The sequence below is a fragment of the Hylaeus volcanicus genome, chromosome 1 (genome assembly GCF_026283585.1).
Source record: "Hylaeus volcanicus isolate JK05 chromosome 1, UHH_iyHylVolc1.0_haploid, whole genome shotgun sequence".
NCBI classification, from domain to species: Eukaryota; Metazoa; Arthropoda; class Insecta; order Hymenoptera; family Colletidae; genus Hylaeus; species Hylaeus volcanicus.
This window is the reverse complement of record NC_071976.1, coordinates 23,817,945-23,843,676: the sequence shown is the minus strand read 5'-3', so window position 1 is coordinate 23,843,676 and position 25,732 is coordinate 23,817,945. Positions and strand designations below refer to the sequence as shown.

The 25,732-nt window shown below is 39.9% G+C and overlaps 1 protein-coding gene across 2 annotated transcripts in view; it reads left to right on the top strand.

The window, feature by feature from the left end:
• The window catches only part of LOC128872619 (diacylglycerol kinase 1), a 97,314-nt gene that overhangs the window by 23,304 nt on the left and 48,278 nt on the right, over positions 1–25,732 (top strand). For both annotated transcript variants that reach the window (XM_054115500.1, XM_054115491.1), the window contains exons 2-3: positions 20,639–20,767; positions 23,550–23,638. In XM_054115500.1, the coding sequence (XP_053971475.1) occupies positions 20,704–20,767; positions 23,550–23,638 (153 nt within the window). In that variant the 5' untranslated portion in view covers positions 20,639–20,703. The remainder of the gene's footprint in view (positions 1–20,638; positions 20,768–23,549; positions 23,639–25,732) is intronic.

Below are 25,732 nucleotides of genomic sequence, written 5' to 3'. Positions count from 1 at the left end.
AAGTGTCACAATAATGAAATCTGAAGCGATTGGGTTAGAATACGTCGACGCTGGGGACCTGGGCCGAAATGGGACGGTAACTTTGATGAAGCAATAATATATTCCGCCTACGACTTGGACTTTCCATCAATTGAAATTCACAGGGAAGTTGACGTTCCTGTCGATGTGCGACGAGATAGCCGGCGAGGTCCATTGTAATATCGATGCGAGAAGTCTGGCCAGAGTTTCTGCAACAATGGTTACCGAAATTCTCTCGAGTATTGTGACTTTCAAATAACTAAATTGGAATTGTTTCGGAGCAGAGGTTAACGCTACGAGGGTTTCCTCGATTTTTCAGATTGTCACTGGTATTTTCGAGGTACTCCAATTTCTAAGTGACTTCTAATTGACGAATAGGTGAACGAGTAGCCACGCGAGTGTAGTTCAACTGCATTCTACCATAGGTATTTAATAAAAATAAAACTACTATCGTAAACAGTGGAGTTTTAGAAGATTGTGACTGGTCTGCAGACTTTTGTGTAAAATCATATCGTCATAGACGTGGGGAGAAGAAGTGAAACTTGAGAGAAAGGTGTGATTTATCTTCTAAACGTTTGTTGAAGTCGTAGGAAGCGATATTTAAGTGTTTCTTTCCTTCTAGATCCACAATACCCCATAGAATCCTCCAAACATCTACAATCTTCAATCATACTCTGCAACTCGATACCTATTTGTGCACACTCTCATAGATTTCCATCCAAACATCCTTCTACTTATAGCCGTGTATAAAACCAAGAGCCATTCTTGAAAAGGCCTCAGTTATTTCTAAAATCGTCGAACCCTTACACTTAACCTTTTAAGACGGAGACCTACGACGTAACCATGCAAAAGTAGGTTAAAATTGGAGGGGTGGCCAGATTAAGTCGCTCCCTTGTCAGTTACTCGAACCGAGTGAATCTTCTAACTAACCCAATGATGCATTGCATCGGATTAGCCTGGAGGTTACTAAAAATACTTCCTACGGTGCTGTATATTGTTGCTGGACGTTCGCCAAACACTAAACAACCGCGCGTTCGACTTCGACGTTTGCGTTCTCACGGCTCCCACGGGTCCAGTACGACCGACACCCTCTTCGAATCGCGAGAACTTTTTTTTATCGTCGTTCGCGTAGGATCCTCCTCGAACACGGTGAGCAATAAAAGACACAGGAGTCGTGCGCTAAGACACGTACGGAACGTTGCGATCGTATCGAAAACTCGGACAGCTGAACGAAGACGCTTGCATCGCTCTCATCTGCGTTGAAAATGGTTGCAGCCGTGTTTCTCAATTTTTTTCGACATTGTCCTTTATGAATTTTATTTGTCATTCCATATTTGCTATGTTTATACCACTTCCTATTCTGTTACCGTTAGGAAAAATCATCTTTTCTCGGAATCCCTAATAATTTCATCGACACCAGCCAAGATTCTATGTAGTATAGTCCTGTGGTAGCAATTCCTGTGAAGGGAGCATGCTAGTGAACCCTTTAACACAGTCAAGATTCTAGCGTAGTCCACTTCGTGTATCGTTACAGAGTAACACTGGACACTTGTAACGGTATGGGAATGGGAAACTAAATTCCACGCAATTGCGTAACGGGACTTCGTGTAGCGGGGCGATCGTCGATCAACTGAATTTACAGCATTATTCATTTTCCGAATTTTTCGCGAAATCCGGCTGGGGCGTTGCTCGCATGCAAAGGGAATTTATGAAAATGTCAGTGCGCGGGTGTATTTACGAATTATTCTCACCCACGCGCGCCGAAGCGCGAAATCGCGGGAGCCGGCCGAGCGATAAATTCGCAGCGAATTATAGCGTTTCTGGGTCGGCGGAATAGGCACCTTTATGTGCCCCTATTAATTACGTATTGCGTAACGTGGCGATAATTTTCAGCTACTCGACCGAGGGAGCATTCTTCTGCCTCCTTCATCTTGGGATTAAGAGACGACGCTTCGAAGCGATTGTTTGGGAATTAATCGCAGTTGATCTTCCCGCTCGAATCATTTGGTACCATGCTGCTTGAAAAATACAGAGTACGGAGAAAAGAAAAATACTTTTGGTTCTTCCCAAAGTGGATTTTTGTTCAAAATATCAGCCTTTTTCTGGAGTAGTGTTGTTCCCGCTCGAATCATTTGGTACCATGCTGCTTGAAAAATACAGAGTACGGAGAAAAGAAAAATACTTTTGGTTCTTCCCAAAGTGGATTTTTGTTCAAGATATCAGCCTTTTTCTGGAGTAGTGTTTTAAAGTGAAAAATGTCTACAGGATTTATGTAGATAGTGCTTATTTAGGAATTAATTGCAGTCAAACCACATTCGAAACTTTCCTAAAATTAGTGACAATAGCATCCACTTGTGAATTAGGTTCTGAAGAGGAAGAGATAAGGTTACAGGAAACCAGGTTAAACATGTCAGGTCTACCGGACGTGGAACCACATGCAAGTTGTTAGAAAGCGTCAGATTAGACTCTCGATTATACATTGTTTTCGAAAATGTTTAGCAACGAATCTGTTTGTTTAAAACCCCTATGAGCACGCCTCTACTAACCTGGCCAGTCGAGTTGAGAACTTCTTGAGATATTCATAGCGTATCGAAGGATATTTTGGAACGTATCTATTTATAGCTAGACAAATATGTTCATGTAATAATTCAGCTGCGTTACTGAGACTAATATCAATCAGAATAATACTATTGCAAGGTACACCATTCAAGTGATCTCGAGATCCTCGACCATACCCGCTTTCAAAACGACAGTGAACATTATAATTACGTAGTAGGTGGCCTAATCATGGATTCCTAAAAAGGAATTTAATTAAAACGTATTTTAATCAATGATTAATCAGTGAAATGCTAAAAGTGCTTTCAATAATTTAGATCAGATGTTGAAAATTGTTGTGAAACGTTACTTTGCTATTGGTCGAGATTTCACATCACAAACTCATGATTAATAGCATTACTATCACGAGAACTTATTTTACGACTGAAAAGACGGATTTCTCTCTCACCGTGAACATCACTCAGGAGCAATCTTTATAGCTCCGTGTAGTAGATCATCTAGAAATCTAGACACCATAACTCCTACATGTAACATACACGAGCACACTTCAGAATCCCTAAATCTGTTCACAGGCTCCTCCGTTTCTTTCGAAACGTCAACGTGCCAGTATTTCTGTCTCCTTTTGGTTTTTTTTTCCTCCTAACACCTCAATGCAACCACAACTTCTGTATTTATCACTCTTGTATTTATCACTCTTGTATTTATCGCTATTGGTCAAGATACTCACATAAACTAATCGCGTCATTCAAGTTTGCTACGTTGCATAAACAACCAGACGTCACGCAGGTTTGCCTCTCTATTCTCAGCGACAGAGAGCGTATTTGCAGTTTTCCCCGAAGATACAACAAATAGAGTGGTAGTCAATTGATTTTGCTTCGACTACACGTTCGGACACTGCCCGCTGATTTTTTGTCACGTTGAGCACACTGTCTACGCGTATCTGCAATTTTCCGAGAGTTTATACTGGAGCCGAATACGCTGTTGATATTGGAGTGTCCCACAAATAGAAATCGATAGAATTCGGTGAGATTCCCTGCTATAACTTCGGTTATGTTTACCGAAGAACGAAATTTTTTAACTGATTTTTCCGTGGCGTATTTCTATAGTAAGAATATTATGATTACACTCCGAATTTTATGCGTTCGTGGTATAAATTAATATAATAAACACATGGCAGACGTAATAATAATAACTTCATTGTATTAATTGTAAAATATATCAAACATGCATTATGTCGTATTTGTGATTATCATGCATTTATGACACATGTACACAAAAATATACAAGGAAATGTATAAGTATATAAAATATTATACACATTAGGACATTTAGAAGAAAAAACATACTTGATTTATTTCTCTGCTCTCCATCTGTGTGTATAAATAATTGACTGAATTAGTACGAGCATCTGCGATCTATTAATAATGTAAATTATAATATAGAGCAGGATACTCACAACGAAACGAAGAATTGTACAACTTATTAGAGGTAATTCTTGTACCGGTAATCCTTTGAATTTGTTAAATAGAGATCATGAAGTCTACGCAACAAGCACGCCTAGAGTCGCGTGGATTTTCTTTCGCGTCCTTCCCGCGTATTTTCGCCACGTGAAAATAGCTTGAATTTCCGTATGATGGCCTTTACCGAGCGCAAGTTCTTGGATACTATTTTAGATGCGCGAGCCACACGTCCCGTCGCTCTCATTTATTAAAACTGATTATTTACGAAATCGCTAATTTCTTGCATCGATACAAAAGCTGAGCAAAAGACAACCATCGAATTCATTTCAACTACTCAGTTTCATTCGAATAATTTCATTTGTTCGGAGTATGCATGTTTACTAGGTATATTACAAATCAGTTTTATATGCATTCTTATAAAAATACTGTAGATTCTATTTTAATTTTTATTCCGTTATAAATTGTACAACTTTTCTTTACATCCGAAGATGACACTTTGTATGACACTATTCCATAATATTTCCGTTAGGCTTCTTTAGAGATAAAATATGTCCCTGAGTCAGGCACCCCCAGTAATGCTAATTAACATTAACCCCTTAAGCTACAACCACGTGCGAGACATCTCGCGGTCACACGTCGTGGTCACATTTTGGTCCCACGCTGTTGGAGCTTAAATCGTAGGTTAAGGGGTCAAACTTCTTACTAGATTTGATCTTCTTTAGATTTTAGACAATTTACTTCTCTCCTGTGGAAGCGCAAGGAATGATTACATCAAAACGTACAATAAATTCACGGTACCGCATCGACATCATTGAAATAACACAATTCGCTTGTTTACACTGTTGTAATACATCGGGAATATTTCGAGGAACGTCAGAATCGAGTGTTGATTTGTTAGCCAGTATCGATAGAGTAGCCCAAACGAAATCTCGTTAGAGAATATCGAATATCAAGCGGCCAACGATCGATTGGCGCACAACAACGGTTCGCGTTCATCCACGTGGGCGATACAACAGCGCGTAAACAATGGTAATATTCGAGGCAGGCTTGCCGCCGTCGATTACACACAGTAGGGTACCGTGGGGTTACTTACGCACGTGAGCAACGATCGACGTAAAACAGTAAATTGAAGGTAAATAGACTGGGGCGAAATATTTTTGGATCTATCGAAACGGAAATTTCCGATCGACCATCTATGACGCAAAACTACTTCGGGAGATTTCCTTTTCGCAAAGTTGCACCCGTCGCTTCTGTAAGTTCTCGCACGTGAACGTCAATCGCTGAGATTCGTTTAAAAACTCGCGCCGCGATTTATCTCCACGTCGGATTTTAAAATATGGTTCTCGAACCTCTCTTCCGTCCGAATCTCTCGGTCGAGGGAGGTCCAGCTTTCGAAATACAAAATTTTCGACGTGGTTTATTTGTCTTCGAGTCGAAATTAAAATTTATCGTTACGAGGCTTCTTCTTTTCAGTAATAAATCGAAATTGTGTTCATTACCATCTGGCTGCCTCCCTTTTCCAAATGAAGATTATTGGTGATCCAAAATGTCAGTGTGGCTATCTGGAGCAAAATCTAAATCACGTTATATGACAGTGTCCGCTATTTGTCAATGAAAGGAATGACATGGTAGAAAAACTTTGTCAGCTCGATTTACGCCCTCCTTATACGATAGATGCCCTCCTATGTAGACCATGTATACAACCTTTGTTAATAATTTTCAAATTTCTTAAAAAACACGATATATATCCTTAAATGTAAGAATTAAATGTAAACTTCTTTAGACAGTAGGTAAGTGTATATTTTCATGTAATATTGCTAATAACCCCGTAGAGGGTTCTATAGCTTAATAAAAAAAAAAAAAATTGAAATTGTACGTTAAAGTCTGTTACTTTATAATTAATATAGGAACGGGAGAATAATTTATAATATTTGGAGCTTCGAAAATTGTCGTTCATCTTTCGTATTCCGCCCTCTATCCATTCCTCCACCGTCGTGCTGTCATTTTTTTTCTCAATTTCGGCCTGTCGACATTTCCCGTTCTCAAAAATTGAAACTTCAAGGACCATTCGCGCGGACGGCAATATCTTCCGTTCAGTTCTGACGGGGAAATATGCGATACATCGATCGACGCGACGTCCGCGATTCTGGCTCCCGTTAAACGAGAATTTGATAACGCGTTTCGCGGGAATAAATGTACAGTGTGTTGTGAAAGTATTCTTTTACGATAAATTTCTTATGTTCTTAATATATTTTTTTTTCCAGCACAACAGACATAAAAATTCCAACATGAACTAAATTTAAGCATATCCTTGTTACTTTTAAATTTAATGTTCTCTTATGTTTAATCCTCGCGTACAGAGAAGGTTGCATAGAAAGATTTAGATAGATTCTAGCGATTACAGCATGTCGCAGTATGCGAGGACAGGTTAAAGAGGAGTAAATTAAGTAGATAAATAAGAAACTTCGAGGCAAGGACCGTGTAAACAAGACAGTAGAAGTGAAGAATCGTCTCTGTTGCATATTCAACTAGAATTTTAGAACGAATAACTACGCCAAATTTACGAGAACTGTAAGATTAGCGAATATACGAAGTTTACGAAGTCATAGAGAAGAACAAGTATCGTAAACGACACGAGTAAATTGTCGTATTATCTTGAAATCAACTGCACAGTGCGCAAGGAAAAAAATGAAACCAAATAGATTTATTAAGTTCAAGCATAGGACACGTATTTTTCTATTTACTATAATTAATATAATTTTACAGTATCGCGAGTCTTCTTATTACTTACCGTCGAATTAAACCTCTAGTAGTCTAATTAACGATTGCAAGATCTTGCAGATATATTGTATAATATTTTGTCGTAGCATTGTATGCCACTGTTATTTAATACCTCATCACAACTTTGCCTGTTAGTACTGAATTTTCATATACCTTTCAATCGTAACGCGATCAAGATACTTAGCGCGCCGTGCTCTAGCGTATGCACATTGCTAAATATGTATACAGGGGATCGTTTGTTCAAAGGACGTTATCTCCCATTGAGACATCCAATACCTGGAAATATCCAATGTAAATTTAACGCACGATAGAAATCTTCTGATAAGATTTCTATCGCGTGAACGCATCTAGCCTCTAAGGACTGTTATCTGAAATTTCTCCTGGGCAATGGTACATCGCGTGACAACCAATTTCGGTAGCTTGCGTAGGTCAGAAATATTTACCTAGTTTATTCGAATTCGGATCTGAATTTCAAAGAAAATGTTGGTATTGGAATTTACAAAAGAACTCGTTCTACGAATCTAGACTTAACTCAGACCTAGCACAGATCCTCTTTTAGGAAATGATTTTAGAATAATTAGAATTTCGCGTGATCAAGTAACGTTTCTACAAGTGTCTGAACTCTGTTGAAATAAAACTTGACGCTGTGTAATTTGTAATTCTAATTTTTGCTTTTAAAAGAAGTCTTTTTAGAATCTGCGCAGTGCTGTGAATTTCTTCAAACATTTCAAGAAACTGCAAGATAACTCGAGCAGAACAAACTGAGGCGCTGGTCCTGGGGGAGTTAGCTTGCAATTTCTTGAAATATCTCACGAAATTCACAGTTTTACGTGAGTTCTAAAAAGAGTTCTTTTAAAAGGAAAAATTAATATCCTTCTCGTTACAGTTTGTCCTAGATCAATATCGCCGAGTTTAATAACCAGAACTACTACGTCGACCGATCAGGAGCTGCACAAATGTTAAAGATCAACCTCAGAATGCTCGATAATTTATGAATTTCAAGTGATACTCCAGTTCTACATAAAAACATACGCTAAGAAATTCCTTTGAACACTTTTAACACACTTCTGTATTCTTCGCGTTCTTCTTTTCAATTGTGAAATATTTTCCCCGTGCACTTTGCATGTATCGTTATCCAGCATCAAAAATATTCAGGGATGAAATAGTTGATGTCTCTCATTTCGGTTAATCCCTGCTGCCGATAGTTCGAGCCTCGACCCCGCTTACCGCGGATTATCGAAACTCCACTGTACACAGTCCACAGAATTCTGTGGATCAGACTGTCGTACGCATCGGGGAATCCCTTTCTGACCTCGATCGACCCACATCGGGCCATGTCCTTCCTCGTGATCGCACAACCACCAAATCCGTTTCAGCCAGGTGCACAGAGGGTCTCCTTCGATAGGAGATACATAGAATATCCTTGTTTCCATTGAAAATTCGACAGAAAAATAGCGAAAGGCTGTTCGTGTCGAAGAGGGAAGTTTGATTTAGCACTGTTTTCTTGAAACGGAAAACTAAATAAAATGATATGGAGGGATGCAGGAACCAGAAAGTAAAGAAAGAGAGATAGGTCTGGTGAGAAATTGGGACAATAAAAAATAAAATGATATTTAAGAGTACGGAAACAAGACAACAACGGAAAACTAAATAAAATGATATGGAGGGATGCAGAAACCAGAAAGTAAAGAAAGAGAGATAGGTCTGGTGAGAAATTGGGACAATAAAAAATAAAATGATATCGAAGGGTACAGAAACAAGAAAGCGAATAGAAGAGAGATAGGTTTAGTGAAAAATGAGATATTAGGTTGTCTCAAAAGTTTCTTTCGTAATCTGTACTCAATTATTTTGAGCGGTAGTGTTTATATAAATAGACAATCTAATTTCTTAGATGTTGATGTTGTAACAGTAATGGAGCAAAATGAATCGTACACAATTCGATAATGTAACATTAGACATAAAATATTGTGTATGTATTTCTTATTAATAAAACGAAAGAAACTTTTGAGACAACTTGATATTTCCCTTGCGTTTATCGATGTCCACTTTGTATTGTCTCGAGGAGTTTAGATATGTGGTTGTTGTATGATGTAGACTCTCCGTGAATATTTGAAAACAATTGTTAGATTTGTTCACGGTGAAGGTAAAGGTACACCTATGGGTGTAGGTTCGTTTCACGACTGGGGGATCGTAAATTTGTCGACGCTGATTCGCCTTTCGAGCTGCGTCGACTGGCAATAAGCTCGAAAAATGGAGTTCGCGGGCACGTGATCCACTATTTCTCACGGGATCTACGGGATTCGTCGTTCTTATTGAACGTCAAACGGCAGCGACGAGGTCTTTACACTTTCGAAATATAAAATTTATTTTTTGCAAGCGTCCTATCGTCTTACTTTGTAATTGCCAATTCAATTCAATAAGGCACTGGGAGAGAAAGATTTTTTTTGGTTCAACGAGACAAGTGTACGTCTTCACCAAATATTTTGAAATTAATTACGCTATATACTGCATTGTTTTTCAATACTATAACTTGCTAGTCAGATATTTTTTGTCGTTAATTTAATAGACAAACGCGGGATGTAACTAAGGACTAGCTGTAGTAACTGCTCTCCAGTCTTTTAATATTATGTTCTCGCGAGGTGACAACGAATTTCATGGTTGAACCGAATCACAGAGACGAATAGGATCGTAAATATTCTTCTTAAATGGGTTTATTTTTTTACTAGCCTGTACAGCACCGTCTCGAATGCGAGAAGACGTTTCGGTACGCGTTAAGGCGTCTCTTGGCAACGGTTCCCGAAAGGAAAATTGATAATTCCGCTGGCCTCTCTCAGGCCGAGAAAATTGACGCTTCCGGACGGCGTGGCGAGCGTTCCAAAAATTTTGATGAGATGCTGTACGTCGAACGTCGCTGGCATCCAACAAATGCGTGATCGAGGCCAGTCGGAAAAGGTTAAAGGAAAGCGCTGGGGCCTTGAATCTCCGCGAAGGTGGAAGACTTGTAACAGGAGCTTTAAGATTTTGTTCTCTTAAAATGACTCGAGCGGTATGGGATACGTCGACTTTTAAATTTCAAAATATTGCATTAACAAACATATTTTGAAATTAAAAATAGACAATTCTGAAGCTCTACTTGGGAAACTCTTCATTTGTATTCTCACTAATTTCAGATTGTTTATTTTAGGATGAATGTTCTTGGATGGAAAGTAAGTTTTGTTTAAATTAGGCTATGGTCGGTTTTCATAATTTATTCGTATATATTCAGGAACGTTTGAAGGTCTTCCGCGACAACCATAAATTAGAATCGATTCATACTCTAACGCGTCAGACGTTTGAGAAACATGACGGGTCTTTAAAAAATGGACACTCCGGTAAACTCGAATCCACCAGCGTTATATTATACGCGTTTATTTGCATGTCATACATGATCCACACTGTTACGTGTGTACAAGAAAAGGTAAATAACCAGAGAATGAAAATTAACACGTTAGGCGCTGCATGCGGCTCGGTACGTTTGCTCCTGTTGACCAATGAGCCACTGATGACTGCCAAGCTCGATTGTTTAACTTTCATACTGCTTGCAATTACATCATATCAGAATTTATGAATCGAATAACACATTTTCATCACAGAAACAATTTAGTATATTCACTTGTCGTATTCGTAGGCCTTTCAAAAATGCTTTAAAATTGAACAGTCGAAACGTAAAAATGAAAATTGCGCGGTCTCACTTAAAATTTTCAAGTTCCCAAGGCCCTTAACACGTTAAACAGCTTTAGCAGAGGAGGGCGTACGTGTGACCGTGTTCGCGCCAGAGGAAAGCGTCATGGGAAACGAGTGGAACGCGAAATGAATGGAACAAAGGCGGGAAAAATGGCATAATCTTCGCTGGACTACGTATGCGAAGGCGACGGGGTGATAGGACTGTAATTAAACGAAGGGAATTCGGCTCGTCCATTTTTTGTATTAAACTAGAAAATTTCTGCCTGTTATTCGTCTCGCAAGAAATTACGCGGAATGCGACGGACACGCGACGAAGATAGGAAATTATTTTGAAACATTTTACTACGACGAAACGCGTTCTTTACGATTTATTTTCGCAAAAACTGGCTTCTATGTTTCATAAAGTCGGAAATGTTTCCGTGGTCGAGTGGAACTCGAATAAACAGACGATATTGAAAACGCAAGAAATCTGTTCTTTTTTTTCGGTCAAAAAATTGTATCAACACTATCCCAGATGGACGTTATTTTGCACGCATAATAGAGATAAAAGTCGATGAATTTTTTATTATTTTTAAAAATACGTTGAAGGATATCTAGGGAAATTCAGATACGATTGGGAAAAGTATCTCGTTTCGGTTTAAATCCGCTACACCTCGATCGAGAATTGGATCAATCCAAGAATAATGCAACGTCGGTGGTTAATGTTCTTTTTAATGAATACTAAATCACCGCAAAGTAGGTTAATTCGATGGTCCATTATTTAGCAGGAGCAATGGAACATCAAAGACTAACATACTTTCTGACGAGTTAATCAAAGCTTAAAGTGGAATGGTTCGAATAGCATTTTTATTATGTTACCTTCCAATTGTCCCGAACGGTGTGCAAACATAATATCGTAAAGTTTCACTGCAGTGAAAGCAAACGACGCATGCAGATTTCGGGGAGGAGTATTTGAGGCATGTAATTGCGTAGAAATATATTTACTTTGGATATACTCTGCTCAAAGCGTCATCCAAAGTTTTGTAACTTCGTCGAAATTTACGAACTTGGTTCGAAATTTATTTTGATATTTGACTTTCAGAATTAATTTTTACAGTTCTTCAGTGAAAGTCACTGTCACCTATATATGGGTGACAACGTATTAATGTATAACTCCAACTGTATCTACTCCTATCACGAGCAACTAATTATCGAATATACGCAACTAATTATTCGATCGCCAACCGTAGCGACATCAAAGTCGCTGGTGGTCGCAGAGGCTTAATTACGTCTAGCGGTGATTTCCAGGCATATCTTTGACGGGCAAAAGGCAGGGATCGCATGTAAAATCGAGTCCTTGATTCCGTCACGCCGAGATGCCAGTCGAAACGCGTTCCAGACGGTTAGTACGTATTGATTCCTTCCTGGCATCCTTGTCCTCCCACTGGAAAAGCATCCTTTGCCCCGCAACGGATCTCCCTTAAACGTCCTTACTTTCAGCTGGTGCTCCCTTTGATCTTGCCGCCTAGATACATAACGAGACTTCCGTAGTAGCCAGCTACGCTAAAAAGATTTCGCCGTCACGCGGAGGGCGCGAGATGCTGCGACGAGGTTTTCTTGTTACCGCCGATGGGAATGAGCGTTTCGAGATAACGAGGAAACGTTATGTAACTACCATTCCTTTGCGACGACTTTAGATACGGTTCGCAGCGTTGCTCGTTCGTACTGATAAATCAGCGACGAATCGGGTATCTTTTGATCGTATAAATTGGGGAATAGAGGCTCCTCGTGTTTCATACGGAGTTATCTACTAGTAACTGTAGCTTGAGTAAAAATAATGAATTCACCGTTTTGTTACGTTCAATTACCAGCGTAACAGAAATTAACTTTTTTAAACATTAACCATTTGGAATTTCAGAAAAATTCTCGGTTTGTTTTTGGACCTATCACTTTTGTACATTATGAAAAAAGAAAAATTAAAAAAAAATCGCCACAGTGGATTTAAATCCTGTTGGAAGACGACTATCCAACCATTAATAACAAAATTCCTAAAATATAGAACTGCTATAATTTCAGCCATAGTGGCTCAAAAATCAAATATTACTCCACCACCGTTAATTGAAACCAAATCATTACGTCTCCGTCTCCAAGTCCGTATTTATTCCACACTTAATTCCATCCATATTTCTGCCGTATCGACTCGGATAATCGCTTTCATTACGCGGAAAATACCGTTTAGGATTTCGCGTGCAATTCTTTTCATCCCTTTCAGGGGATGTTTTCGTTCCGTCCCATAGTAGCTGGCCTCTCGTGCACGTTTGAACAACTGCGCTCCTCTGCTTTAGCTGCTTGGAGTGTTCCAATGAAATTTGTCCGCCAACGCGTACGTCCATCGGAGCTTTCACGGGTGGCAAATAAATTCCATTGGTTCTCGTGCACTCTTCGGTCCAGCGGAGTTCCGCGAGGAGCATACGCCCTTCGTTTTTAATTAAATGCTGGCTACCCTAGCTACCGCTCTGCCTCGTTCCCCCGCCTTTTTTTCCACTCTCATTTATCCCTTCTGTCTATCCTACCGCTGCTTTTTTTCCCCCTTTCGTTAATTCTATCTCTGTTTGCACCACCCACGCCCTTCGATGTCCTTCGTTTGTTGCTTTTCGCGTTCTGTTGCTCTGCAACCTCGTTTGTCCCGGTTCGTGCTCTATCATTTCACTTGATTTCCGCCCTTCCCAGGACGTGCAAAGATGAGACTGTCACGCGGATGACGCGTTTCGTATATCCATAATTTATTAAGTTCCCTCGCTCCGCCTTTCCCCTCGTCCCCTATCCTGGCGTCGTCGTATCAGTATTTTTTTTCCCGTATTTTTTCCCCGAGCTCTCATCTCGATATTTGCTCTTCCTCCTTGGCATCCAGGCCGGGATCTAGGCGCAGGCCCGACGAGCACTTAAGGGACCACGTTTCATGAAAAACTGAGCCAATGATGTTTATTTTTTGTTGAATGAATGAATAAGGTTCAAGTAACTGAACCTCTTCGTATTGTATCGAAACACGATGAAAAGAGCATGCGTTGTATCGATAGAGGAACTTTGTAACGACAAGTTAAATAATATACCAGCCTTGAATGAAAAGAATATATATACGTGAAAATGATAGAAATAATAGAAAATCGATATACATTCTGTGCATTTCTCATATGTTCTCAAATTTCTTATGAATTCCTCAAGAACAGACAGAATTAATCACTCTATAAAGAAACGTACAAATACCACGAGTCAGGCAAATTTTCACTCCAAATTGGATTGGATGAAATGCATTTTCAGGAAATATGATGGTGATTTTTTATTCTCTGTTTCGAAAAATCTATAAACTCTGATTCTACGTATTTAATAGACGCGTACAATTATTTATTTATGCAGACCATCGAGGACTCGTTAAAAATTCCATGGTTGCCCGGTATCGAATAATGTTCGAGGCGACTCGAATCCGACTTTATATACAGACTGTATATTCAGAGCCATTCGATCTGGTCACGAGCGCACCACTACACGCGTGGATTGTGTCTCGCTCCCCGATACTCGAATATCGCTGGAAAGTTAGCCGCTTTCGTACCTTGCTTCCGCGATCGACTGGATGCTGAAAGCCTTATCCCCGAGGCTGGAGGTTATCGCTTCGATTTGTCCTCCGAGTATTTTATTATCGAGGCATTTCGCCGCGAGGATATCCACGCCGAGGATCACTTTGTGACTCGAGTTTGCGTACTCGACGACATAAAGATCTCGTGAGATGAGTATTGTGCTCTATGTATGTTTGGATTACTTTGGGAGATGAGAGGATTGGACGGGGGATGCTCGAGATCCTACTTGAAGTTCGTAGGCTCCTTAAATTTTCTATTGGGATATTTCCATTCTGGAAACATCGAATTTCTGTACCGTTATTTGTTGTTTGACAAAATCACTCGAATAGTATGGACAAGCAATTCCATTAATTTTGGATCGAGTATATAAATTTTCAAAATTTTCTTGTAAAATGGATTGATGTGATATTACTATCTTATTTTGAAGTAGGGGATGGAGACTAATAAAATAATAGTTCAATTTGTCCCACTTCGAAAAATTAATATACTTAGGATGGATGGAGAGTAAAGAACTCGTTTTAGTTAAAGAAATATAATTTGTTAATCATTATAAATCGTCATATTCATTTGACTACGTGCTCTCACACATGCAAGATGTGAATAATTATTTTAAATAATTATTATATACGGCAATATATCATCTCCTCCTTTCAGAAATGAAAGACGTTAAAGTCAGTCTTGAAACGTATGTATTCAAGCAAAAACTGATCGCTGCATTATGATTCGAGAAATTAGTTTAATATTGTTCGACTCTACACAACTCGGACATTCATTTTTCCGTGAGCAGGACATAATGGTTCTCGTTAACGTCTTCCGGCTCCCTTTTCCCTGCGACTTCTTTCAATGGGACGCTGTTTGAAGTCGACGCGCGATCGAGGAATACTAAGAAAAGGTTCGTAAACGACTTTCTGTAGTCGAGGAAACTTTAATTTCGTTCGGCGGATCGCGCTGGCACTTGCTCCTTTCATTTTGACTTTTGCATTTAAATGAGCATTGTCACCTCTTCCGTGAACGGCAAAAGTTCTCTTTAAACTTTAGAATTATCCCTCGTCACTGAGCTTCCTTCTGTTAACGGTTTATTAACAACAGCGACTCGTCGCGGGACAGATCGTAATTAGATCATTTTACACCCTACATATTTCTATATTACGTTTATTACTGTAAATATTACTTACCTACAAATTTTCCCTCCAATTAATCATCTTCCAGAATAGAATTCTATTTATTCCTGTCTTTTTTTTCCCATCGTGGCTGCGCGAAAGCCATCGACCCTGATTGAACCTAATTTATTTCCCGCCACGTAAACATCTTCCCATCTTCGACGAAGAGAAAAGAAATGGCTCCCTCGATAATTCTCTGGCGATTGATGCCGTCATTATTTAACGCGACCAACCTCGGGATGGAATGAGGGAAACAACCAAGGCTCGATTGAAAATAAACAAAAAAAAAGGACACGCACACACATACACGCGTGCATCTTTAATTAATCCCTCGATGCTCGCGTGGACCGAGTCGATAATTGGCCGGATAATCGAAAATCCACAATGGACCCCACGATTCGCTCCGATTCCTGTTTGGACAGAGGCACACTTTGGCTCCGCGTGCAATTTCCATCAATCGCGATTTAACGAGGACGCTCGACGTCGTGGACATGCGAGCAAGTGTCTTATTGTTTCCCTACTCTGCCCTGAACGCTGGACGTCTGACCAAGTCCGTCTTATTCTACTTAGCGCGCTTCCCGCAGTTCGTAGGTTAGGTTGTTTAGCTTAGAGTTGCGTGAATTATTGAGAGAAATTTTGGGGTTGTCCTAGGCGTAGAATTTAATTGAAGTAAACGTACCATTTATTTATTAAGGGAAACCACGCAACTTTTAATCGTCCCTCAGTCGTATTTCAAAAGAGCCTTATAAGATGAAATTATTTTTGGATTATTTACACGTTCGTGATTTAAATGATATTTAAGTCGAATGGGAGGCAGCTGAAGTAAAAGAATAAACAGTCTTGGACACGATCAGTGGTCTGTCGTAGCCTGTCCTATTCTACTTAATATACTCCTACCTTTCGGTTTCGTCATTGACTACTGTCAAACTGTTTAACCCTAATTTTTTTTTTTATTATTTGATAGGTGTAAGAGGGTATTATTAATGATTTAATTAATATTCAAGTTAAATAGGAAGAAGCTCCACTGTTGGTCTGTCTATGTCTGTCCTATTCTACTTGACGTTCGCCCACTTTGCAGTTTCTTTTTGCTCTACTCCAATAGACACAAACAAAAGCAATTCTTTCTTATGTGTAAATCGATTTTACCGTACAAACATGCTGTCTTGCTTCAACATTGTATATTTTGTTAATTCTAAAAACAATCGTGTCCATAACTATTGGTAATTTTGTCATAAAAGCAAACGTATACATACGAGTCACTATCCCTCAAGAGATCAAAGGATTAATTCTTAAACAATCTCCAGCTATAGCGATTTTGTCCTCGTAAGTAGGGTTCGAAGAAGTATTCACCGCCTACGGCGTCCAATCATGCTTGTATTTATCTTGATTCCACGATATGGTACACGGAAGTCAACCGATTACCCTCGACGCCATAACAGGGCACAGCGCATCATTGTTATCGAGCAGGAAACAGATTACTCTGCCAATGCTCCGCGTAACGATGCCTTAGGTGCTATCGTATCTTCGTTAATCCAACTAATAGCAGTTTATTAACGGCCATTACCTACAACACGGAGCGCGTGGCCCCCTTCAGCCGTCCGAGTGGCTACGAACGACGAAGATCAACGATATCGCGAGGACGCGTTGAGAAACCGGCGCGTTCGTTTTTAATGGTACACGTTCGAGTCTCGTTGTAATTTCCGGGTGTGACGTACAATTAGTTCCAGTTTGCGAGGCAAAACCCGTGCAGCGGGTCTCTGGCATCTGAAACTTCGCGGAAGAGCTGACTCATTTCGGTTCTTGCCTCGCAAATCATCCGGCTAATCGAGGAGGGACTGGATATTCTTACGCGAAGGAGGAAAAAAGAATTTATCGTAACCCCGTGAAAACTAATTTGCGTGGATCCCTCTGATAGGGATCTATGACGCAGCGAAGACACGAATGCATGGATCGATAATTGTCTTTAGTGTCCCGCCGCATGCAAAGTGACCTCTTACGCGCAATCGTGACTTCATTAGCTGGATTAACTGCAAGCTATTAGGGGACATTTTTTCGCTGTAAGAAACTGCCCTGTTTTTGCGCTCGCAACTTTGTTTTTTATCGAAGCTTATTATGAAACGTAATTAACCCCTGATGTCGAGTAGGAAAAAAAATGTAATTTGCGTAGGAAGGTATTTTTTCCCGGAATATACCTAGCGTTTATTCGGGAATGAATTGAACACTTAAAATTGTCGAATTGTTAGTTTCGTTATCCCGTGTTCGACAATGTAAAGTCACGTGGATATAATAGAGTAATTAAAGGCAAAGCGCAGGATCCGAATAGCGAGGTGAATATTATTCGATTTAATTTAGCATAAATTAGTGCATAAATTAAATTTAACGATATACACTATTGCGTTTGGATTCTGTAATTATCTCCAACTATCGTGGCGATTTTATTAGTAATAAGCTCTGCACTAAATCTAATTGACATTACTTTTCAGAAACCTCTAGTTTACTCTGAGTAGTAAAAAGAAACATTCTTTTTACCACTTTCGAATTAATTTAAAAATTAATGCTTAAGGCCTTGAGCATCAAGAATGTAACAAAAATCTGTTAAAAGAATACCTGTTTAAATTTGGTATTCAACTTTGCAGTTTAAAATTTGTTTAATGTGATTTGGTGGACTTACTTTAAAGAGCTTGAAAGAATCTATTTTTAAATTCAGAAAAGAAGATCGTCTCTTTAATTACAGGAGGATCCCTCGAAGAAAACAGTAGCAACGCGAACGTACACTAACGCACAGACCCATGTCGGTGTTAGCACGCTTATGCAGCACTTAGCCCCGCTAATTTAAATAATTGAGGTAATGCCTGGCTGTATGCAGCTCCCGAATAATTAGTACACTTTCTGCGAAGGAACGAAGCCCCATTAAAAGAAACACTAATTAAATTGAACTCTCCGCGGGTGCGTTTATTTGTGTAAAGTAATTGTTTCTACGGCGCGGTCATTTATCTTTCCATTTTGGATCTATTTAGTTTTCTAATTAGCCGAAGTTCCGCAAAACGAGAAGTTAAATTGGCGTACCGTGGGGAAGTCTGAAACATACGTATGACTTTCCCTGCAACAATCGTTTCCTTGCTTAGCGAGTTCGCGACTTGAATAACAACATTGTAGTATATGCTAATTGCTCTGTACACGACACTTTTAGTCGGCTGACGCATCGTTTGGAAGATTACGTACAGGAATTTATTAGAAACGTTCTCTCCGTTACTGTCGTACAGGACGTAATCCACGTAACAGGAACATAATTAGTTACTAACGTTTCTATAATTATCTAGTACATACACGAGTCGGTGAGTTTTAGTTGGAGGAAATTATATCAATTAATTCGGCAAAGTTTCGTATCAACATTGAACAAGGAATCCACCTCGCCGATGGAAAGACTGAATTATCGTATGATAATACGGTCCCAGCAGAAAGTTCATCCGGATATTCGTTGAAAATGGTGTCAGATGGCATTAGCATTCGGTAGAAAAAACTTTCTGGAATTACTCCGATTCCCAGGAAGCGAAATGAAAAAGTTGAAAAGTTTCCGCAGGTCGAAGAGGACGCGTTATCGCGCGGCCCTTTGATATATCGATTAAAAAATTTCCCGGCTCGGCTATAACGTGATATTCTTGCTAGACTGAGAGTTTCTATAGGTCAATATTAACCTATTAGTTTAATCAGTTGAACAGTATGAAATAAATTGCTTAGTCCATACAGGTACCCGTCAAATTATTTTCTTTTCATGGAATTTTCATATAGTTCTCGCGTCCTCACTTTCAATTTTATTTTTTTAACAAAGCAAAACAATTCGTTCCTAATGAGGTTAAGAGCAGCCGAGGCATCGATTTGCACGAGGCTTACTAAATCTCCGTTTTTGAATTAAATTGTCGACGGAGGCGTGACAAGCGCATTACCGCAACAATGGAGCGCCAAACGGTGGTGCGATTGCAAAGTCGTCGACTCGATTTTCAGCGTCAATATTTCGCCGTGTCACGAGCCCGAACGAACAATCGAGTTCAATTAATCAATCGGACTGGAAATTGCACAGAGAAGAGAGCCCGTCGTAAATTGGCGGTAAATTCCGTCGAGTTGGGAGGGCCTCGCGATTAAACCAGAGCTGGAGTCCCTTCAGAGATGAAACAAAGGGATTCGGGGAATTTGACACGTCGCCACTTTTTAACCATCCACGCTGGACTGTCCGCCAATCTTTTGGAGACATTCTCGATGTCTCTATCTAGAAATTATTATGCGTTGATATTAATTCTGTGTTTTTTATATTTATAATCGTAGTTTAAGTAGAACATCTTGTTGTTTTATTATAGTTGGAGATCAGTCTCGTACGTATACTGCGGATGTTGATGCAAATTAATGTTTTTTTTAAACACAGGAAAAGAACTGAAAGTTGAATGAAAATTCAACTTTATCATTTGTACACGTTCTTATGGATTTCTCCATAATTACATTTGCCATAACAGCATAAACATCCGCATACTTAGCACAGTTCTAAAAGTGTCCACTCTACTCAAAGCAGCGTTTCAGGGAATAGAGTCAAACTGGTCAAGCGCGTAATTGTATCAGCCTATCGATGCGTATCCACTTTCGCATTTCCTGCATTGTGAATTATACACTATTCCGTGGAATTGCCATCCGATGGAGCCGTTCCCTATCGAGAGATCACGTATGAACGTCCATTAGAATTAAAACGGCCACGTTCCGCCGCTTTCCTCGATTAAGCTTATTATCGGATTCGCTTTGTGTACAGATTAGGCGGTCGTGACGCAGTTGAAATCGAATAACGGAAAATCGTCGTCCACCGTGACTAGTGTTAGGATTTTTCAAATCTGGACTTCCGATATGGCTGCTAAAAACGTGGACAAATTTGTTCAGGATAAGTTCTCTTTTTGGCAATCAATCGCAAAGAAATGCAATTTATGTAGGAGCCTAAAACGGAAAAATAAAGGACGGAGATTCGAACCCACGATCCTCGGATCCACAGTCGACCGTTTTACTTACACGACAAATCCCGTACCTTACGTTTTGTATTGCAACAATAAATACCGCAATAAATGTTTGATTATGTAATTTTCACTAATCTGTAAACAATATTTAATCACAGTAGAAATTTTCAAGAGTATTAGTTTGGCAGTCAGTGTAATACTAGAGATACGAAAGTTAAACAATTTCCAAGAAATCAGTCCGAAAGTCACCTCTGTCGAGGCCAATCGTTCGCATGCGTGTTTTCCGAGAGAGCAGGATTGAAAGAGCTTTCCCTAATCCAGCGATATCTTTCCATCTACAGGTGACGGTCTTCGATATTCAACGACCGGGCGTTCGTCCTGTGGGAGACAGAGACCAGAATTAAGGATGGCCTTTCAGTGGGAGAAGCTCTCACCAGCGGAATTCCAACAGCTCCAGGATTTGGCAGCTTGTAAGTAAAAAGTGAAACAACTCGAGTGTTGCAAGAATGCTGTTGGCGCTGTTCGAACTCGGTTACGGAGGGAACAGCCCAGGGAAAAGTAAACTCGCGTAGCAGGTAGTTCGCTGCGACGCAGTATGCATTTGCAAATACAAATAACAAAAGTGGCCTGGCTGGTCGAGTGTTCGAGAGTTTCGAGAACGCAATACCTTTTACGTTCTCATCGGTATTTTGTCCTCGTTACGCGGTCGAACATCGTAATTTAATAACTACCGGGTGCTTTTGCCGCAATTTAAATAGTTTGCGTTTTCGTTGGGGGACAGTTCACGCCAGTTGTTTCTTCTTTGGTAATTCGACGAACGAAAGAGAACTCTGATACTGTGCTGGTTGAAGTTCGGAAATATATTTTCATTTCCTACTTCTATTATTGAATCGCGAATAAGTTGAAACACGCGAGGAAAATAAAAAATTCAAATTAATTCAAAGTAAGAAGAAAATGTCTTGCCACTCTTCTTTGAATCCATCTCCTTCAAATTGTTATTAATTACGACCCGTACGATCGTTCATCTTTACTTTAACATTTAATTTTACAGTAGGTTAAAGCGTAATCCAGCTCTTGCATTACAAACTGAATCCTCCTTTATACATACCGGAAAGCTTCCATTGATTAAAATTTCGCGCAACGTTCTGTCGCGATTCGTAGATACATCTCACGATCTGGAAACGAAAGGGTTTTACAAAAAAAAACCCTTTCCAATCACGCCATCTCCGCTGCAAAGCTGCAAAAAGAAAAAACAGAGTTGAATATTTACGGGTAGGGAGGATGTTCTCCAAGGGGATACGTTCTCCCATTTTCCTCTGTCCCTTTTTGCAATGATTGCAATAAATACTGCGCCTAATAGGGTAGTTCCCCGAAGGTATCGCGGCGGCGTCCTGAAATGACACGCTCGTTGTTTATGGAATTATGGAAATTCGAGCGGCATCGTCCAAGAGGAAATGAAATTTATTCTGGACGTTACGAGGGATGTCTGTCCCCGACATGAATTCAAAATTTCGAGCATGTAGTTTTCTCGGACGCGAGACGTGTGAAGTACGGCGGGTAACTTATTAATATCGCTGGCAGAATATTTTGCGCAGCACGATTTCGAAAACAGTCGTGTGTGATTATTTAGAGAGAACGTATCATGCGGACGTATAATTCCTTGGGTTGAACGTTTCTTTACGACGAGTTTCTTCGATAAAAACAGAAAAGTAGTAGTAAAAAATAATACGCGACCAATTGAAGTAGAATAACGTGTACTTCACATCGCGTCTGACCATGGCTGTTCACTTCTACTGCGAACGGCACACTGCGTGTAAAACTAGTGCGCGCAAAACCGAGCGTAAAACTTGCGTGAATATAACTACATACATAGATTATTTAATGAAATTCGCAGTTTACTGATAACCAATAAGCCAAAGTAAAATTCATATCCGAATAGTACAAGGAGGAAACTGAAGAGTTCGATAATTTCAGCCATGGTTCGATATCCCGCAGATTTCCTTGATATGTTATTCCCGGGGACATCGACGGCAATTTCCCGAGCTTTTCCACGGCGTAGCAGGTGAGGGCCGATTTTCGGACGGAAGCGTAAATTTCCGACGGGGAACGTTAATCACGTGGCCATCGGGGGCTCGATCCATCATCGTCCTTCGTCAATCGGCCCGAAAATAGTCGACGTCCGAAAATATCCTGTCGGTTAAGTGCATTATGGCGTCGACTGGGGGTAGATTAGGCCAACGGTCTCCTATTATTAGTCAATTCCTCCGCGTTGTTTCCTCTGCAAACAGTAGAATCCCTGTTGTCGGATCGATCGATCGTTCTCTCGTTCGACCATCCTCCCTCCCTCCCCCCGTTCTCTTCCTTATAGGCGGCTGGCCAATAAACCGACGTACGCGTACCTTTTTCTGTGGTCCCCTTTTTTTGCCCCCCTAGTACGTTTGAGAACAGCTCGTCTCGACGAGCGAGGCAATATCGCGGTGATATCGCTTTAATTACCGCCGGAGATATCGTAGCTGTTGACACTCGCTTTCTTTAAAGTGGACAAAATTAAAGGGAGTTATTGTTATTCCAGTATCTAGGAATAATTTAATAGAGTACTTGTATTCACCATTTTTGAGCCGTCGAGAGATTTAAGCTGTTGAGAGAAAAAATTAGAAATAAAGAGAAATTGAATTCGTGTCTGATCAGGACTGTCCACTTCTACTTAGTACACCAGGTGCAGAGGTGAGGAGTTGATTAATAGGTCTGATTGGTAACTGTATAATCTCCTTGATTACACTATAGAGTTCTAGATTATAATGTATATTATCTGTTGAATTCTATTGTAGTAGATTGTACTGTTACCAGTCAGACCAGCTAACCACCTTCTAATCTCCCCATAGTACACATCTACCAGCAAGGTTTATTGATACGTATGCAAGTTATCGTACCGTATATTGACAGTACTTCGTGTAAATTTGTGAAAATTTGTTACAATGTAAAATTGGTATTCGTTCAGGTTGAATCAGTTATTTGTTTTTTCTGCAAGTAATTAAAGTTTTTACTTAAAAATTATTAAATGGCCTCCAGGCTATATTTTTATCATGGCAACGAGTGTTTCCATAGAATCTTCCTTCCGTTGTTTCCAAAAATCATTTCAGGGGAGAAAAAATGTTTTACTCTTGAAAATTGTCGACCTGTCCTTAGAATCCTGTTTGGACGGGAATTTATCGTCCCGTTAAAAATGTTATAGTTTCGAATTGATTGTTTCAGATTCCACGCGAAAGCTACAGGATGTCCTCACGGAATTTTGCGGATCGAACACAACGCCCAGCGGTGCGCCGAAATATCATCCGGATGGGGTAAGTCGAACAAAAATTCCCTCTAACCGGCGCAACTAGACCGGTCATCCAATATTCGATTCGTTGCGCAATATCGCTCGTCTGTCAATCTGGCTTTACACCCCAAATATTTGAGTTTTTGATTAACGAAAGGGTCGTCGAATTACTGGAACCGATGGTTTGCCGAAAAGATCAACGCTGGCTGGGAACAACAGGCAACTGGTCAGCCACGGTCCAATTACGAAACCATATGGAATTGCAAATTACGCAAAATACAGATTTAAATTATGCAGAACGGGCCACATTTTGAGATACTTATTCAAAAATTCTATATCAATTAAAACAAAAAGTAGTTTAAATATTTCTAAATCGATCTACAGGAAAATTAAGTTACATACTAAGAAGTCAGAAAATATAAACATCTAAGGAAACAAAAAGCTTACCTTTTCGTACAAAAACACCTTTGAACAAAAATTATTCCAAAACCTATAGCAAACCTTTTTCGTGATAAAAGAAGCTTCCTTTTGAAGCGTATTCTCAATGCACCTCTTCTTTAAATCAGATATAAATAACGATCTCGAGACGATCATAATTTGATCACCCATCGAATTCCACGTCTTTTCTTCGCGCAGACATTCGATGGAACGCTGGATAAACCGAGATCATAGTCGGAGTGAATACAAAAGTCCACAAAGCGTGAAAAGCACTGCGTGAAAGGTGCAGTCGTAAGAATCGCGTTTGCCTTACACGACACTGGGTTCCATCGAGGATCGTTGTTGAACTGTTCGACGGTGGGTTACATCCGCGTATCCACGTTCGGCATACTCGGATAACAAAGCGTTAGCATGCACCAAGGAAACACGCGCCCCATAAAATCCAGAACTATTCCTGTGGCTATTACGGTGGTAATACGACTGGATCCATGCGAACAGGTGCGAGTTATTGCGAGTTTATACCGCACGCTGTGCGTGTTTGTGTTTGTGCGTGGGCGTGTGTAATCGTTCAGCCTCGAATCGACGTGACCGCATACAAACGTTCGTCGTTCGTCGAAAGGATCCAACGTTCGCTTAAGCTTCGGTGCTGGGGGAATTCGACGAGTTGTTTATTGTTCGTCGAGGATGTTATTGTTCAACGATAGCTTCTAAACTTTCTCGACGAGTTTGAAACCCGTCGTAAAAGTTTTTCGTAGTTCCGCTGCCGAAGGACACTTCTATTATTGTCGGGAGAAATTTAATTGATCGTTTATTTGGGGAGGATGGTGAAGTTGAGGTAGGATATCATTGTCTGCTCAAGGTTATTCCCACCATGCACGTTTAACCACGCCCACTGCTTGGCTACCACCGCCTTGCCGTTTCGCCACGCTCGTCGCCCTATCCAAATCCTATGGTCAGTTTGGTATTATTATTATTTATTTGGAGTTCGAAGAAGAACGAAATTGATAATACAGTGAAATCTTTTTTGTTAGGCGAACTACTGTGTTCAATTTTTAATGCCTGATTAGGGCTTCAAGCTTTCCAAATGATCAAAAATTCTTAAATATCATTATTATATTTATATAATATTTTACCTACTTTCTTCCCTGTGATTTTCATTCACCATTGTTTTTAAAAGTTACCATTATAATTACTATTTCATCGCTCACGAATAATGTAAAGACACGTAATATATATATATATATATATATAGCAGTCACGTAGATGAAATAGTAATTATAATGGTAACTTTTAAAAACAATGGTGAATGAAAATCACAGGGAAGAAAGTAGGTAAAATATTATATATATATATATATAATTACGTACACTTTGACAAAACTTGAGGTTCGCGTGGATGGAACCGCGGACTTCGAAGTTTAATTAAAAAGAAGACGTGCATAGAAACCCAACGCTCCGTCGAAGCACGTCACGCTGTCACTGTTGCGAAGGCTGCTTACAAAACGGCAGGAACAATACCTTTTGAAACTTTGATCTTACAAAACTCGGCCTCGCGTTTCTATAAGGTAGCACGAGCTACCTAGGCCATGCGCGGTCTAATGCAAACCTAAACCAGCGTGCTCTTCCTCAAACTGGCGATGGTGGTTGGCTCAACTTTCTCCAATGTTTACTTCGGTAAACAA